The 16987-nt window shown below is 40.8% G+C and overlaps 1 protein-coding gene across 2 annotated transcripts in view; it reads left to right on the forward strand.

The window, feature by feature from the left end:
• The first annotated feature begins 894 nt into the window (after nucleotides 1-894).
• The window catches only part of St7 (suppression of tumorigenicity 7), a 207467-nt gene continuing 191374 nt past the window's right edge, over nucleotides 895-16987 (forward strand). For both annotated transcript variants that reach the window (XM_069996620.1, XM_069996621.1), the window contains exon 1: nucleotides 895-1204. In XM_069996620.1, the coding sequence (XP_069852721.1) occupies nucleotides 1054-1204 (151 nt within the window). In that variant the 5' untranslated portion in view covers nucleotides 895-1053. The remainder of the gene's footprint in view (nucleotides 1205-16987) is intronic.

Raw genomic sequence — 16987 nt, forward strand, 5'->3', positions numbered from 1 at the left:
CACTTCCAGCTTTTGCTGAGTAGTTTACTGGAGATAAGAGTCTCAAGGACTTTCCTGCCCCGGCTGGCTTCAAACGGCGATCCTCAGATCTCAGCCTCCTGAGTGGCTAAGCCAATTACAGGCCTGAGCCACTGGCTTCTTTAACATGGCACACATTAACCTAAATAATTTACCGACAGGAAACCTCAGAATGTCCTTTGATAAACTCAGTTAGAAAAGAAACACAATGTCTTAGCCAGCATACCAGCCACCACAAAAAAAAAAAAAAAAAAAAAAGCTCTTCATTTTTTGTTTAGGGTAGCAGGTACAGAACAAGCCCAGATCATCTTCATTCACATTAAAAACGAAAAAAGAAGCTGAGACTGAAACCTGGGGGATAAACACATGGGGGGGAGAGAGGGACAGAACAAGGGTAAATAACTTCTGCAACCAAATCTCACTAAATCTTGATTTACCTGCAGGACTACCGATGGTGACAGGAGGAGGAGGGGGGGGGGTTGGGGGGGCGCAGAGCATAGAGAAACCCATAGTTGCAAGGATGACTTTTGAGGCTACGGCACACAGGGCAGCGCCGCCTGCCTCAGTTTCCCTCCTCAGAGGATCGGGCTGATCGCAGGCACTGGGGTCAGGACGGAGAGTCCACCAAGCCTTCCACCACTCCAGGCTGGCGAGTACACCCTGGGCCCGAGGTGTCCCCCAGTCCGTCACGAGCTCCCGGCCACCTGGCCCGTCCCTCCCGCTGCTAGTATAATAAACATAAATGGCAGCCGATCGTGAAGGGGCCGAGCCCACGTGATCACGCCACGAAAGCCGCTGGTGGGGGCCTCCCGAGAGCCAGCACCGAGACGGGCCGTCCGTCCGTCCGTCCGTCCGTCCGGGGCGGGCTGCGCGCGCCGCGGCCCGCGAGCTCTCCCGCCGCGCCCGCGTCCCCGGCGGCGGCGGGCGCACTCGGGGGCGCTCGGGCGGCGGCAGGCGGCGCGAGCGGCGCCTCCGGGCCGGTGAATCATCCCGGCAGACACGGGGAGCCGCGGCAGCAGAGAGCAGCGCCGGAAAATGGCTGAAGCGGCCACGGGCTTTCTGGAGCTGCTCAAGTCCTGCATAGTTTGGTCGTGGACTTATCTGTGGACCGTGTGGTTCTTCCTCGTGCTCTTCCTGGTCTACGTCCTGCGGGTGCCCTTGAAAATCAATGACAATCTGAGCACAGGTAAGGCCCGGGCCCCGCCGCCCCTCCCCCCAACCCCCCAGCTCCGGAAAGTTAGTGCAAACTCGCGCGGGCGCGCTCGGGGACGCGCCGGCGCCCGCGGACGCCCGCCGCCACCCGCGCCGACGCGGCGCCTCAGGTGGTGGCTGAGGAGAAGCCGCGTCCCCTCCACGCGGCGCCGGGGTCGCCCCACCGGCGGGCCTCCTCGGGCCCCGGGGGCTGGAGAAGGAGGAAAGGGCGATGGGAACGGAGGAGACATCGGGGGGCCTCGGCGCTGAACCCGAGGGCGCCTGAGACGGACCCTCCTCCATCCCTTCAACGTCCGCGAGCGAGCGGGCGGGCGGGCGAGCGCCCTCCCCGTCCCGCCCCGCCCCGTCCCGGCGCGGGCCGGCGGAGACCTCCGGGGGTCCTGGACCCCCGCACGCGCCCCGTGCGGCGCCGACCCCGAGCGGGCACCCCGCAGGTGCGCGGGAGCTCCGGGGCGCGCAGGTCTCCGGGCGCGGCGGGTCAGGGACCGGGCGAGGAGGGCGACCGGGAATTCCGGGGGCCCTGGGAGTTTTAAACGACCTCTGCCGGGCTCCCTGTGCCCTGAAAGCGGGGTGGGCTGAAGCCCCCGTCTCGGGTCCACGGTCGTTCCCCCCCCGACCCCCCGCCGTCATCCACTGGGGCCCAGCGCCCAGAGACATCTCCCGCCAGCGCTTACCTCCAGCCCCATCACACCATTTCCAAGGAAAAGGCTACCGTCCTCCAAGTGTGCAAATAATTGTAGATTCGAGGTACTCGGACCTTTCTGTTAACAATTTTAATGAGCGTCTTTGGAACAGGACGGTTCCATTGTGATATCTCCATACATTCATATAATGCAGAGAGTTGAAAAAATTATTTCTCAGTCATCTGGGAAATCCTTCGAGTCCTGAATTCTGTATTGTATGATATATAATAATTACAATAATAAAAGTATACTACATATGCATAACAATTATATAGTATATAATGGATATCACGCGATATATTATGCGATATAAGATATAGTATACAATACATACATAGAGGGAGGAGAGACAAATATGCATATTCATATTTGCATGTGCATGTACGTTTCTCAGTGTGTCATTTGCACACACCGAGAAACCGGGGCTGGAAATGGGTTTTCCTGTGGCATAACTGTAAAGAAAGAAACACTTTTTAGAAAACTTGCTAAAATGCTCTCATTTTGTGCTTTAAGATTTTAAAGTTAATCACTTTAATTAATTTGAACTGCTTTCTTACTTAAACTTCATTCACATTTGTTTGGTACTATCTCTGGGATAGTAAACGTAGAAGACAGGTTTCCAGCTTCTTAACGATCTCATTATTGGAATGATCACTGCTCAGCTCTTTGTATCCGGTCATTCCAGAGACCCTGGCTTTCTGGCTTTTCATGTTCTAGGGTGCTCGCAGCTTATCATTCCATTGTCTTTTCTGCTTCAGTCAACTAGATCCTTACAATACTTGTCTACTCCTAAACTCCCTTACGACTAAGACGTCTGAGAGCCTGCCTACCAAGTATAAGGCCTTGAGTTCAAACACTAGTACCATAAACAAATAAATATTTAAAAATTAGTTTGAATATGTATATGTATGTAAGTACATTGGATTTTTTTCTCACAGAAACTTAATTGTATGATTTAAAAAATTGTGGCTCTTTCTCACTACTACACATTTACAATTTTTATTTCAGGATTTGTGTCTGTATACCACACGTAATTAAAATAAGTTAATCATCTGTATACATGTTATGCATATGAACACATGGGCCACATACCAGAACTGGCAGGAAGCATAATACCTTATTAGGAAAAGGTCTAGTTTTTAAAGGAAAGTGTTAGATCTTCTTTGCAGCATTTAATCTTGCATTTCTCACAGATAGCATATTGTCAGTTTGTGTAGGACTATTTCTCACTTGGCATCTTAAGAAATAAGATGGTTTGAAGATGAACAGGCTATCAAGGTGAGCCTGAGGTTCCTTCCCCAATGATGTTCCACTTCTGCTTTTTATGTGGCTTTCTGAGCATCTTAGAAAGGAGTAGCACATGAAGAGTGCTCTCCTCTCTGCTCTTAACTATAAAGAGTGTAGTGGAGGAAGGGAAACTTTGGCATCCAGTTTGTGAAATTAAGGCAGACATTGGAATCCTTTTCTTTTTAAAAGTAAAAGTGAGAAGTTCTACTAGGAAGTCTGCCAAAACATTGCCTGTCAATTCCCTCTTGTCCTTGCCAATTCTCTATCCCTTGGAAACAAGTGCCCTATAATTTATTGTGGGTGAAGACTCAGAGAAATGATTTATTTGGTAGCATCCCCGGAAGTGAAACAAGAATGGCCCTCCTTGTAGGGAGATGGAAAAGGACTTTACTGGAACTAGCTGTGTTCTTTAGCCCTGTGGGAGATGTGTGTGCTTTCTGTGATGAAGCATGTATGTCCCTGGAAAAGCTGTTGAGTCTAGATGCTTTTATGGGAGCTGCAAGTGGCTCAGGCCACCCTGTGAGGTAGCCAGGGGCCTAGGATTCTGTTCATAACACCCCATCCCCCACGCCTATAGGAACCAGAATCTGGTGAAAAAAATATTCTGTGTTGCTCTTGGATAACTCCTTGGTATGTTCTTTTCGATATTCTAGTCGATATTCGAATAAGTGTTTTATTTAACTTCATTTGGTTATGTTTTGTGATAAATGTACTTAGGTTGACTTTAAGTTTTTTTCTTGAATCCTTCCTGTGCTTAGGACATTGTGACAGGTGATATGAGAAAGATGTACAAATTTGTAAGACTCAGGCTTAAGGGGTTTTGTAATATGAATACATCTTCCAATAATGGAAGTGGAGTGTAGAAAGTGGATGGGAATGTACTTTGAACTGAGCTGCAGAGAGTGAGAATTCTCATTCTGACTTTTGGGTGCTGAAGAGTAGATCTATACAGAGGCACAAATATGCAAAAGTGCAGGTTAGATTCAGAGAATCATGACTCATGTGAGGACCTTAATGCTCAGCCATACCTTTTATATCTCTTGTATCATGTGTACTTTTCCCAGTAAGAATGCTTGAATCTGTATTTATCTCTTAATGTTTTGAGTACATGTGGAATAAAGGTAGTTCAAAATAAAACTGGAAATAGAATCTGCCTGGGTTGGCTTTGAACTGTGGTCCTCTGATCTCAGCCTCATGAGTAACAGGGATTATAGGTGTGAGCCACAAGTTCCTGTATTAAAGTACATTTTAATGGGGAAGCTGCTATATTTGTGAATGAGGATGATAACCTTTAAACTTTTGGAAAATACTTTCCCTAGTGTGCTCTGAAGAGTGCGAGAGTAAGGGCTAGCTTTTTAATGTTTGTATTTCCATCCTGTATGTGTTTGCCCTCAGTAGTGGCACATGAAAACATGATGCATGACTCAAATTGGTTGTCTTCAGGGCTTTCCAACACTGTGGTCTTTCTCTTATTTTACTTATCCCTTAAAGATTTTTCTTTCTATTAATTTGGAGGGGGTATTGTTAGTACTTAGCATTCAAGACTGGGCTTGTTTTTTTCTTATGTCTGAAACTCAGAGGATTCTCCTGAGGTAATCTGGCAAAAGTTCGAAGGCAAGGGAAAAAGTATAGTGACAGGAAGTGATTGCCAGAGGAGGAACTAATACAAATTTCCCAGGAAACACTAAGAAGGCTGTGTAATGTGCTGTAAACATCACTAGGGGGAAGGTCAGAACTGCTGTCTAGATGTGCAATTAGAAGTATGCATGTGGGCAAATGTCACTACTTTTAGGATATGTACATCTATGTCTTTAATAGGCCATCCTCAGGCACTGTATGAATATGTAAGTGGTTGAAGTAGTTTCTTTCCATTGTGGTGATAAAATGGATCTCTGAACTAGAAAGAAATAGGAGAGGGTACTATGAATAAGAAAGTGCTTTTGTTTTTTGTTTTCCTTTAGTCCTTGAGAAATAATCCTGCCCTATATCCTAAGTGCTGCAATTACAAGAATTCACCTCCATGCCTGGCTGAGAAAGTGTTGTATGACCATAAAATACAATTTAAATCCAAAGCATTATAGTAGCTTGCTTTCTTTAGAGGCTTGTATTATAGACTTGGCTCTCACAGTGAAATGACAGGTTAAAAAATATAATTGGATCACTTACCCAAGATAAGGGTTATTGATTGTTGGGGCCACCATACTGGATATTTGTTATACACATGAAATAGTATTTCCTTTCATCCGTATTATTGTGTTTGTGATGCCAGTTTAAAGATATCTACTTTCTAGAAGATAGAAAATATGTAATAATATATATTTTTTTCATGAGGGTGATACTGGGGTTTGAACTCAGGAACTTGTGCCTGCTAGGCAATTGCTCTACCACTTGAGGCATGCTTCTACCCGTTTTTGCTTTAGTTATTTTTCAGGTAGGATTATGTATTTTTACCCGGGTCCCATCATGGGCTAAAAATGTATCTGCTGGGACCTCATAGCTGGGACCATAGGCATTCACTACCACAATCAATTTGCCAATTGGGCTTGGGGTGGGGTGGGGATTAGCACTATCTTTATCATTTAGTGCCTTAATCTGTAATCTTCCTGATCTCTGCCTATCAAGTAGCTGGGATTACTGACAGGAACTGCTGCACCCTGCCTGTCTTACTTTGTTGTTACAATGGAGGGGGATAGTTGCTCATGTGTTACTCTTACCCACCATTTAAATATAGCAGGCATTCCTGTACTACCTACTCTGCTAAAATAAGAAACTGACAGATCCAGTTAGCTCTCAAGTATTTGTTGGCTATGGTCAAGGCCAGAGCAATCACTGTTTAATTGCAGTTACTAAATACCTTAGCAAAATAAGATAGCATTTATCTGAGACGGTATTATTTCCGCCTCTGAATTCTGGGAAATTGTGTGCTAGATACTATCTATGGAAAACTCTTAAGTTTTGGTTCCCAAGGTAGATTTGGATCTCCAAATGTAATAAAAAATCTTGAGTATTAGTCTTTCAGAAGTTTTGAATAAGCTTATAGAGAGTGAACTGATGTTGAAGGAATCTCTTAGGTCATTAAGCATGGCCTATTTATGTTATTATAAAAATGTATAACAGTGTTATCAATGGCAGTAAAGACACGAAGGCATAACGTAGAAGTACACTTTCAACATGATGTTTGGGTTTGGACTTATGTGTGATGTAGAGTATGGTTTTTAATTCAGTTGCAATGTCATTTTGGCATATTACTAGTAAACTGCTTAAAGTTTACCACTTTTCCAATTTCTGTTCTCCTTGCCTCAGGAGTAAGAACAAAATTTCCCTGTCTTTCGAATTGTTCTTCCCTACTTACTTGGTAGTTACTGCTTATTGAATATTCCTAATAGAACCAATAAAATAATGCTGTTTTGCTGCTTTGCTGTTTATTATACCCTGTTGATTCAGTTGATTCTCTTTTTATGTTATCTGTTTATATAATATCTGTCATATAATAGGGACCAGTATGAGCTGGCTTTGTCCATAGGAATGTGTGTGTATGTGTGTGTGTGTGTATGTGTGTGTGTGTGTGTGTGTGTGTGTGTGTGTGTTTGTGTATGCCATTGTCTTCTATCATTGACTTTTTATTTAAAACAAAATGAAATCTTTTTTTGACATTTTGGTTTAGACAGAATTTTTTGTTCAGCCAAAAGTATTATGCTATAGAAATGTAATATTTGCCTGTTTTTATAATGGTTTCATTTTAGAAAAGAATTTTGAAACATGAAGCATGAGGGTTAAATTATAGTTTTTAAATATAGATTTGAATAGAAACTAGATTTCTTCTCTGAACTGGAATTTTATCTGTGTCATCACTGAGTAAAAGTTTGAAAATAGAATTAAAGCATTTTAGTAAATCCTAGCTACTCAGGAGGCTGAGATATGAAGATTGTGGTTCGAAGCCAGCCTGCAGGAAAGGTCATGAGACTCTTCAATTAATCACAGAAAAAGCTGGAAGTGGCGCTATGGCTCAAGTGGTATAGTGCTAGCCTTGAAAAAAATGAGCCCAGGTACAAAGCTCAGGTCCAGAGTTTGAGCAGGGCTGGGGAAAAAAAAATTAGTAATCTAATCACTCATTGACTCACCATTCCAAGAAAGAAGTAAAGAATTTAAAAGCAACAACAACAATACTTTCTCATGCTTCTAGCTTGAGTTTCTGCTGGTTATTTTGGAGATGGAATTCTTTAGACTTTTATGCCTGGGTTGACCTCAAATGGTGATCTCAGCCTCTTAAGTTGGAGCATTATAGGTATGAGCCATTAGTGCTCTACTGCTTTGGTTATGTTTGAGACAAAGTTGCTTCTCTTTCCTGCATAAACTTTGATCTTCCTACTTATGCTTCCTTCATAGCTCAGATGACAGGTATGAACTGCCATAACCCAGATTTTTTTGTTAAGATGATTTCTAATTTTTTTGTTAGGGCTGGCCTTAAACTTTGACTTCCCACCTCTGTCTCTTGAGCAGTTGAGATTATATGTGTTAGCTACTATGTCCTGCTCTATCTTTGATTTCTTTTTTTTAATTTTAATTTTATTGTCAAGGTGATGTACAGAGGGGTTACAGTTGTATAAGTAAGGTAGTGAGTACATTTCTTGTCGAACTTGTTACTCCCTTCCTCATTTTTCTCCCTCTTTCCCTCCCTTCCCATCCCCAAAAGTCGTACAGATCATTTCCAACAAAATATCTTTTTTTTTTTTTTGTCCGGTCGTGGAGCCTGAACTCTGGGCCTGGGTGCTGTCCCTCAGCTCTTCAGCTCAAGGCTAGCACTCTACCACTTGAGCCACAGCGCCACTTCCGGCTTTTTTTTTTGCTTATGTGGTGCTGAGGAATCGAACCCAGGGCCTCAGGCATGCAAGGCAAGCACTCTACCACTGAGCCACCTTCCCAGCCCCCAACAAAATATCTTGTGAGTATTGTTTCATTGGTTCCCCCTTTGTCCTACCATTTTGTTGTTTCCCTTCCCTTCCCTAATTCAGATAAACATATATACAATACCCAGAATACCAAAATCAAATATAGTAACAACATGGGAGAAACCATAGGGGGGAAACACAAAAGAAAATTACATTAAAAGTACATTAAAAACAACAAAAACAAAGAAAAACATCTTGTGTCCATGTCATTTCGCTTAGCATCTTTCTATCTTTGATTTCTTATGGTAGGATGTAGCATTTCCAAAATAGGATAGTACAGCTCTCTAGTCAGCCAATAAATTAGTATATCACATGTTAATTTTAGAAATAAGATGACTGTTAGTAAATCAAACCACTCATGATCATAGTGCAAGATATTAAATGATTCTCTTTTGCTCTACGTGAGTTTCTATCATTTTATCCCCCCATCTCAAATTTTCTCATACTATATTCACTTAGATGGGCAAGTGATAAGGATATTTTGGAATGAGTAAATGATAACAATTTTGACTCTGTTCTAGCCATGTAAAGGCCAGTAATGTCTTCTTCTTCCCAGTGGTGGCCTATAAATGTTCACTCTTGCCTGTAAGTGTGCCAGTTGTACCACATTGCACCTGATCCTGCTATTAAGAACCATGGTTACTTTTTCCTTTTTCACTGGGGACTTTAGGGAATGGCTTTGGTCAGGTGGTCTGTGCAGGTCAGGGTTCTAGGGGCAGGTCTGCAGGTGTAGCTAGACAGGTCATAATTGGGCTTTTCTGCTAAGTCTTTGTTTTTGTGACTAACCTGTAGTAGAATCACTGTGGCACATATTAGCAAAATGTTAACGTGGGTTTCTTAGCGTACAGTTCTGTGATCTTAACACTAGTTACTGTATTTATAACTGAGGTTGATCCTAATAAGACCTCACAGACAACATTATAAAAACTCAAGTCAGTGCCAGCACATTCTCAATGTGCAATACATTATGGATAGCTGTAGCTCACTGCTGCAGCTAGTGGTTGGTAACTTACTTCATGCTTCAACATCAGTGCATTTTATCCCACCGTGGTGTGAACAAGGAAGGTTAGTTCTTTAGTGCCCAAAACCGAGTCACTTTGTGGCTCACTGAGTCACAGGTTTTGGTAAGACAGGTAGAGTCAGGCCTTTGGCAGATATCTTCAAAGAGAGACCAGAGGCCAGAAAGACTTGGCCAGAGTACCTGGAAAAATGTACCTCTTACCAGACATGGGAGAGGTTTGTTTCTAATAGTCAGGTGTGAGCTTTTCTGATATCCTCACAGCTCCTTTCCCTGGAGACGCCAATTTAATAAAGCTTTGCTCGTGACAACTCATCCTCCTTCCCTTATCTTACATTCCAGCTTCTTAAGAGGGCAGAGTAAGAAATCAAAGATAGAATTAACCAGTAAGACTCTAGAAAAGGTTTTTAACTAGAATTTTTTATAAGGAAAAAGGGGGAAAATTAAATGCGTAGGTATGAACTATGAAGGTTAATTATGTCTGATAAAATGTGGCACTCTATTTTTAATTTTTTTATTATTGTAAAGGTGATATACAGAGAAGTTATGTAAGTCATGTGATGAGTAAATTTCTCTTTGAAAAGTGTTACCCCTTCCCTCATTTTTTCCCCAGTTTTTCCCTCCCAAACCCCCACTATATTTGTGAAGGTTCTATCAGGAAACAGATTACACACCCAAACCAGTAATTAAAGGATTGTTTATAAAGCTGTGAGCAGAATAACAATAAAGAATAATTTGTTGATAATGAAGGATGCTTACCTCTTCTTTTCCTTCTGATGCAGCTCAGTTTTTCTTATGGATTTTACATGCCAAGCTCATAATTTTCATCTGTTCTTTCCTTCATGTAATTAGTTAGAAAATCTTGTCAAAAATTGTACTGTCCCTTCACTTTCTACAGCTTTATTTCATCCCTTATAATCTTATTATGGTAATCTTCCAGCTGATCTTTCTGCCTCTAATCTGTCTTAGAACCAGGGTATTGCTTTCAAATCTTTATTATCTTTTGGTTCTCCAGCAAATGAGATAGAGATACCAAATTTTAGTTGAAGCAGGCCTCTGCTTTTTGCTCAGTGGACCTCTGTTAGCTTCAGGCTTAGTGCGTTCCTTCATACTCCATGTTCCAGGGTGGTCTTTACTGTATACAACATCATTTTCATTTACACTCATATGTTCATATTCTATTTTTGGCGGTATTGTAGTTTGAATTCAAAGTGTTGTGCTTGCTAGGTAGGTGCTCTACTATTTAAGATATGTCTCCACTCCCCCCTTTTTTTGCTCTAGATATTTTTCAGATTGGGGCTCAAGTTTTTGCCCAGGCTAGGTTTGGATGTTGGGTGTGGATTCTCTTACCTAAGCCTTCCAAATAGCTGGAATTACAGGTGTGCAATATCATGTTTGGCTTGTTACTTGGCTTACTAACTTTTTACCCAGGATATTCTGGAACCTTAATTCTCTTGGTCTCTGCATCAATAGGAGCTGGTATTACTGGTTTAAGTCATATAACTAGCTGCTGCTCATATTCTTATCTAAAAAAAGTCTTCAATTTTGATATTATTTATGGAACCCAGATGATTCCACTACATCTACTTTTTAATCATCCCAGAGAGCCCACGTAATCACTATACAATACGCCATTTATTTTATCATCCTCCTATCTTGTCTGCACACCTTCCCATTTTATTCTAGAGTTTTTATTCTGCATCTTGGTGCATCCATGAATGTCAACTCCTGGTCTCAGCAGGTGCTGGGTCTTTTCCTATCTCATTGAATTCTTTTATATAAACTGAGGTCTTCTATGTGCTGTTGGTCCTGAGAAACAACTGATAGTCTGTAGGGGGTCCCTTTCTCAGTCCTAATTCTTTTTTTTTTTTTTTTTTTTTTTTTTTGCTGTTCCTGGGGCTTAAACTCAGGACTGGGTACTGTCATTCAGCCTCTCTGTGCTCCTTGTGTTGTGGTTCTTGTGTACTTTGAAATAGTTTTTAGTGTATGTTTTCTATAAAGATGTTCTCTTATGTAATCAAAGCGTATTTACAAAAATGAGAAATTAATTTGATTGATGAGAAATTAGTAGAACCACTACCACGTCAATCTCAGATCACATTACAGTATTACCAGTGATTCTCATAATTTCCTTTGTAGAGATGTGAAATGTAGTTTGCAATCAAACCTTGCTTTTACCTGCCATTTTTGCCTTCCATCTATTTTTTGACTTTCATGACCTTGACATTTTTGAAGAATTCATGCTGGCTGTTGAACCTGCCTTCTTTATGATTAAGTTAGATAATGTATGCATCCTTGGTTGGAATATCAGAGAAGTGAAAATATGCTGTTCTCACTGTGTCATCCCACAGGACTCCTAATTTTCATTTGTCCTGTTGATGAATCTCATTTGATCACCTGATTGAGGCTGTTTCCAAAGGATTCTCTACCATAAGGTTATTTTTATTTATTTAGGAGTTTATAAATACTTTTGGAGAAGAATTTTAAAACTCTAAATTCTTCATCAGACTTTAATATATTAATTTAGCCCTTTATGTCAGTGCAAACTATATAGTTTCCTGTTCTTTTCAGTGGACTGTAGCTTCTTACCATCACTGTCACTTTGAAACTTAAATTATGACAGGCTTGGCTTGTGGGTATCCCTTCAAGCTAATATCTAAATTTTTATTTGACATATCCCTATCTTTTTTTTTTTTTTTTTTGTCAGTCATGGGTCTTGAACTCTGGGCCTGGGTGCTGTCCCTCAGCTCTTCAGCTCAAGGCTAGTGCTCTACTGCTTGAGCCACAGCACCACTTCTGGTTTTCTATGGTTAATTGGACATAAGAGTCTCATGGACTTTCTTGCCTAGGCTGGCTTTGAACCACAACCCTCAGCCTCCTGAGTATCTAGGATTACAGGTGTGTGCCACTGGTGCCCAGCTCCTATCTTTTTTTGAGGATAATGATTACTTACAAAATTCAGTCTTGGTGTTGGAGGTGTGCTCAGGTGGTAGAGGACCAGCCAGTGATTGAAAGCATCAGCTACTGAGTTAGAATCCCCATTTTCCTCCTTGTTTTATTGCAAAGCTAAGATCTCAACACAGAGTATTCACATTTCCATTTGGAAGTTGTTTTTCCAGTCCTCAGAGGGGGTATAGTGAGGCAATATATGTATACTCACATATATGGGTCTGTTAATACAATTTATCTATAGTCATTAACTATCTCTCCTTCTTGAAATTATGAGTTCACACTGGCTTCTTAAATCTTAGTCTTTTCTCCAGGAATCATTCTATTTTTCTTCCCCTCCATACTTATTCTTTCTTTGACAAATGAGAAATATAATTCCTATAATACTTAATGTGTTTTCTCACATGCTCAATCCATCTGTATATAACCGGTGTCTTTGACACAATTGGGCCCAGAGAAGTTCAGTTCATGATTTTTGGACTGCAGAATGCAATCTGCATTTCGAGGGCTCAGGAATGTATTTCTCACACTACTAGAACTGATGCCATTTGTGGTCCACCATTGTTATGCCCTCCTTCTTCTGCATGGGCTCTAACACTCTAGGCAGGGCTGCTCCCATGTATATGTTCTCTTCACTGGACTCTGGGTCTCTATATTGCCCCATTCCCTCCCTCTGTGTCTACCCCAGCATGGATGCCTACCTCACCTGACCCAAAGAGTGGCTTCAGAATGGAATTACTAGAAAGAGGAAGAGAAAGAAGGAGACTTAGTTTTATAATTGTGTCTTCATTACTTTCCCTTTTCTTCCTTCTTATGTAATCTAAATAATGCATTATTTAGTTGTTGTAGGTCTAAGTTTCAATAGAGGTTTCTTTGGGCTCAAAACTCTTGTCTTCTCTCATTGAGCTGTGCCACTATCTATTCATGATGTCCTCTAGTTCTTAAAGTAGAATTGATCTAATTCTTTGAATATGTTAGGACTTGAAGAATGGAACCTTATTGGAAGAGAATGTCTGCTGGGAAAAAAGCATTCTGAAAGCAAGTTCCTATTTTTGTATTTTTCTCTCCCCCATCTGTCTCTCTGTCACTTGTGTATGTATATGTGTGTGTATGTGAGAGAGAAACAGACAGTAGAGATAGAAGAAAAATTTTGAAAGTTTAAATAACTCATAAAGGCGTCTCTTACAAAGGAAACAGACAAACTTTTTTTTTGTTCTTTTTTTTTTACATTTTTATAAAGATACTGTACAGAGGGGTTACAGTTACATGAGTAAGGTAATGAGTAAATTTCCTATCAAGCATTGTTACTCCCTCCTTTGTTTTCCCCCTGCCATCCCTTCCCTCTCTACCTTCCCAACTCCTCCCTGCCCCCCCCAACTTGTAAAGTTCGTTTTCAACATAGTGTCTTGTACATTTCACTAGACAAACTATTTTTATAAAAACATTTCTGAGAAATCTTTTCCCTTTCTCTGAAAGAGATTATAGATTAAACAGCCTCTCCCAGTTTGTAAACTTCTCTGCTAGATGAAAGTTATTCAAGTTAGGATCTGAAGGCTCAGAGCAAGAAGTGTCTGCATGGATGTCTTTGGATCCCTAGGTCCAACACTGTTCTCTGACATAGGAGACTGTGTTTAGTGTATCAGTTTGTTAGTCCTTGTTTGTTCTTAGGTCTGATACCAAAATCTGTACTATCACCTCACCAGGTCAGGACTGAGATGGACAATGTCCCCCTTTAGCTAGCATGTGTTTATTTCAAAGTCCAAGAGAGTGTCTGTTATCTAGCAGCATGTTCTTCTTATCCATGTTTAAGTTAGTTGCAGGTGGCCTAAACTAAGTGCCCAATGAGTTTTTGTACATTTCAACTATTGTATCACTTTCTTATTCTCCCTTTTTTTTTTTCAAGGACCTAGTAATAGATAGGTGGATAGGTGACTCATTATTTAATGCCTGTATTGCTTAAGATGAATTATTTAACATCCTGCTCAAAGGGTGTGTTTAATATTTTTCCTAACTGTGTTGCTGTGAGGATTAGATGATGTAAGTATTTGTAGTTGTGCCCCACTTATGGCAGAGTAGGGGCTCAGTGCAAATATGTTTACTCACGTGCATTCATGAGGTTCAGAGGGAATTTAGATGTCTCAAACTGTTGTCCTAACCACCATGCAATCTTGACCATTATCTCAATTATTACCTGGAAGTATTTGGGTTCAGATCCATATACTGTTATATTTGTTAGCAAAATTGGGTCCTGAACAAGAACTGTCCATGATTTGGATTTTCGTAGATAGTTTAGAACTTCTTTTAATGTTTATGTGGAAGTAATTCTCTTTGCCACTAGATGGGGCTAGTCCATGTGTTTATGAGGCTCTCTTACATAAGATTACATATATTATTTGGGGAAAATGAAATGATTTGTTGACTTTTGAGAAATGAATAGTGGTATTGACTTATGCTATGATTACAGGCTGAAGCCACCAGCATCAGGAGCTGAGATACCATTTATATACTAAGAGATTTTCCATTGAAGCTTTAGATTCTGTCACTTAAAAAAAAAATAGCACTTAGCTGGGCATTGGTAGCTCGTACCTGTAACGTAGCTATTCAGGAGGCTGAGATCTGAGAAATCACAGTTCAAAGCTTGCCCAGGCAGGAAAGTCCATGAGTCTCTTATCTCCAATTAACTACCAAAAAGACAGAAGTGGAGCTGTGGCTCAAGTGGTAGAATTGTAGTCTTGAGTAAAAAAGCTCAAGAGCAATCCCCAGGCCCTGAGTTCAAGCCCCAGGACTAGCACACATACACAAAATAGAACATGTTCAGATTCCAAGTGTAGAATTTTAAAAATTCTTTGAGATTATATGTTTTTCTGTTTTTATTGTCTCTTTTGTTTTTAACTGAAAAAATATTTTGCTATTTTTTCATTGTCTCATCTTTCACAGAATATCTTCCTATGTCTGGTTATCCTTGATTAATAGAAAACTATGCACATGTGTACATATTGTGTCTTTGGAGGGGGAGAGATTTGGTATTGTTTTCTCTGCAGAGAGTGAAAATGGTTGATTTCTAAACTTTCTCTTCTATCAAGCTTGAAGCAGTGATATCTTTTACTTCTGTTACATGGTTAGCTCTGTTCGTGATAAATATTCCCTTCTGCTAGGAAGTTAGTCTTGTGTGCTTTTGATGTGTGTACACATAGTGAAAGAAACTAAAAAGCTTATAATAATCTACATAGATATAACTCCATTAAAAGAAAAAGGAGGAATATAAGTGAACACTTTCCCCTGTTATATAAATTGCAGTATATACAAGCCTTATGTTCTGTTGGAAAAATAAAACCTGATAATGCACTGAGCTAATATATTCCTCATGACTTGTTAGAAGTGACAGGAAGGAATGAAGAAGGGCTGTGGTCGAGAATAACAAGGCCATACACAGAGTTAGGAAGGGTAGGGAAGACCTCAGTTAGGAAGCGTCACTGAAGCAAGATCTATAGGAGGAAAAGGAACTGGCTCTGTGCACTATCGGGAAAAGTGTTCCAGGAAGGAGGAACAGCAGGGCAAAAATAACCTCAGCAAGATACTCTGTGCCTCTACTATGTGCTAAGCAGTTTGCATGACGAACTTCTCTCATCCATTTTACAGACTGAAACCTTGGCTTATCATGCACTCGCTCTACTTAAGGTCTGTCAGTCTGTTGTAACACAGGGGTAGAACTCAAGCATGCTTGTGCTATACTGTCTTCCAAATTACTTGAGAATGAAATAGGCTTCCTCTTAGTATGCCTATTAATAAATGTAGGCACTACAAGTTGGAAAATTCTGGTTTTCAAGGTATTAAAACAGAATTGCTACCCTGAACTTAAAGCTAAGAGATACAAAAAATATGTTTACATTTTTATCAAGTACTTTTTCTATAATTTATATACTAAGCCGCTTTGATGCTTAGAGTCCAGCCTTCTTGGTCCCTTTGCAGGCACAATTCCAATGTGCACTAAGAATGTGAATAATGAATGCTGTGAAGAAAAATATCCAGTGATGGAGAGCTTCGAATTTAGGAAGAACAAGTAAGATGTCTATGTCCTTGTGCCCCCCAAAGACTACAAAGAGCCCTGTTACCCTATGGTAACAGTCACTGGGCATTCTTCTTTGACTGATTAAACAAAACGTGGCCCTTAAAAATAGATGATAGAGGAGATAGGTTAATTACATTGCTATTGTTATTTCAATGATCAACATTATCTAGTAGAACTGTTTTTTTTTTTTTTTTAGGAGCTATTGTAAGAAAACTGATCCTTTCTGCATTCTGTAAATACTAACAAACAGCTTACTCTAATATTAAAGTTACTGTGTGTATTTGTATGTGTGTGTGTGTGTGTGTGTGTGTGAGAGAGAGAGAGAGAGAGAGAGAGAGAGAAAGAGAGAGAGAGAGAGAGGGAGAGAGGGAGAGAGAGAGTCCTAGGGCTCAAACTCAGGGCCTGGCACTGTCTCTGAGCTTTTTGCTCAAGGCTAGTGCTCTACCATTGGCTTTTTCTGAGCACTTTATTAGAGGTAAGAGTCTTGTGGACTTTCCGGCCCAGGCTGGCTTCAAACTCTGATCCTGAGATTTCATGCTTCTTGATTAGCTAGGATTACAGGCAAGAGTCACAGGCACTTGGCTTGTTTTTTTCATATTTTTAATGTTGCTTGTGTTTGGACTTTCTTTCTAAAGCTCGTTGTTGAGAAGAATTTGGACGTGGACTGCATAGACACTTTCTGTTTCTGCCACCAAAGAATTTTAAGTCTTTGATGTGGACAACCCATCAAGAGGTGGCAGGACAGAGTCTCAGGAAACCTTAGGGTAATTTTTTAGTAATTGCAGTATTCTGCAATATTCAC

Source organism: Dipodomys merriami, unplaced genomic scaffold (assembly GCF_024711535.1).
Source record: "Dipodomys merriami isolate MVZ:Mamm:240054 unplaced genomic scaffold, mDipMer1.0.p SCAF_5, whole genome shotgun sequence".
Classification (NCBI taxonomy): domain Eukaryota; kingdom Metazoa; phylum Chordata; class Mammalia; order Rodentia; family Heteromyidae; genus Dipodomys; species Dipodomys merriami.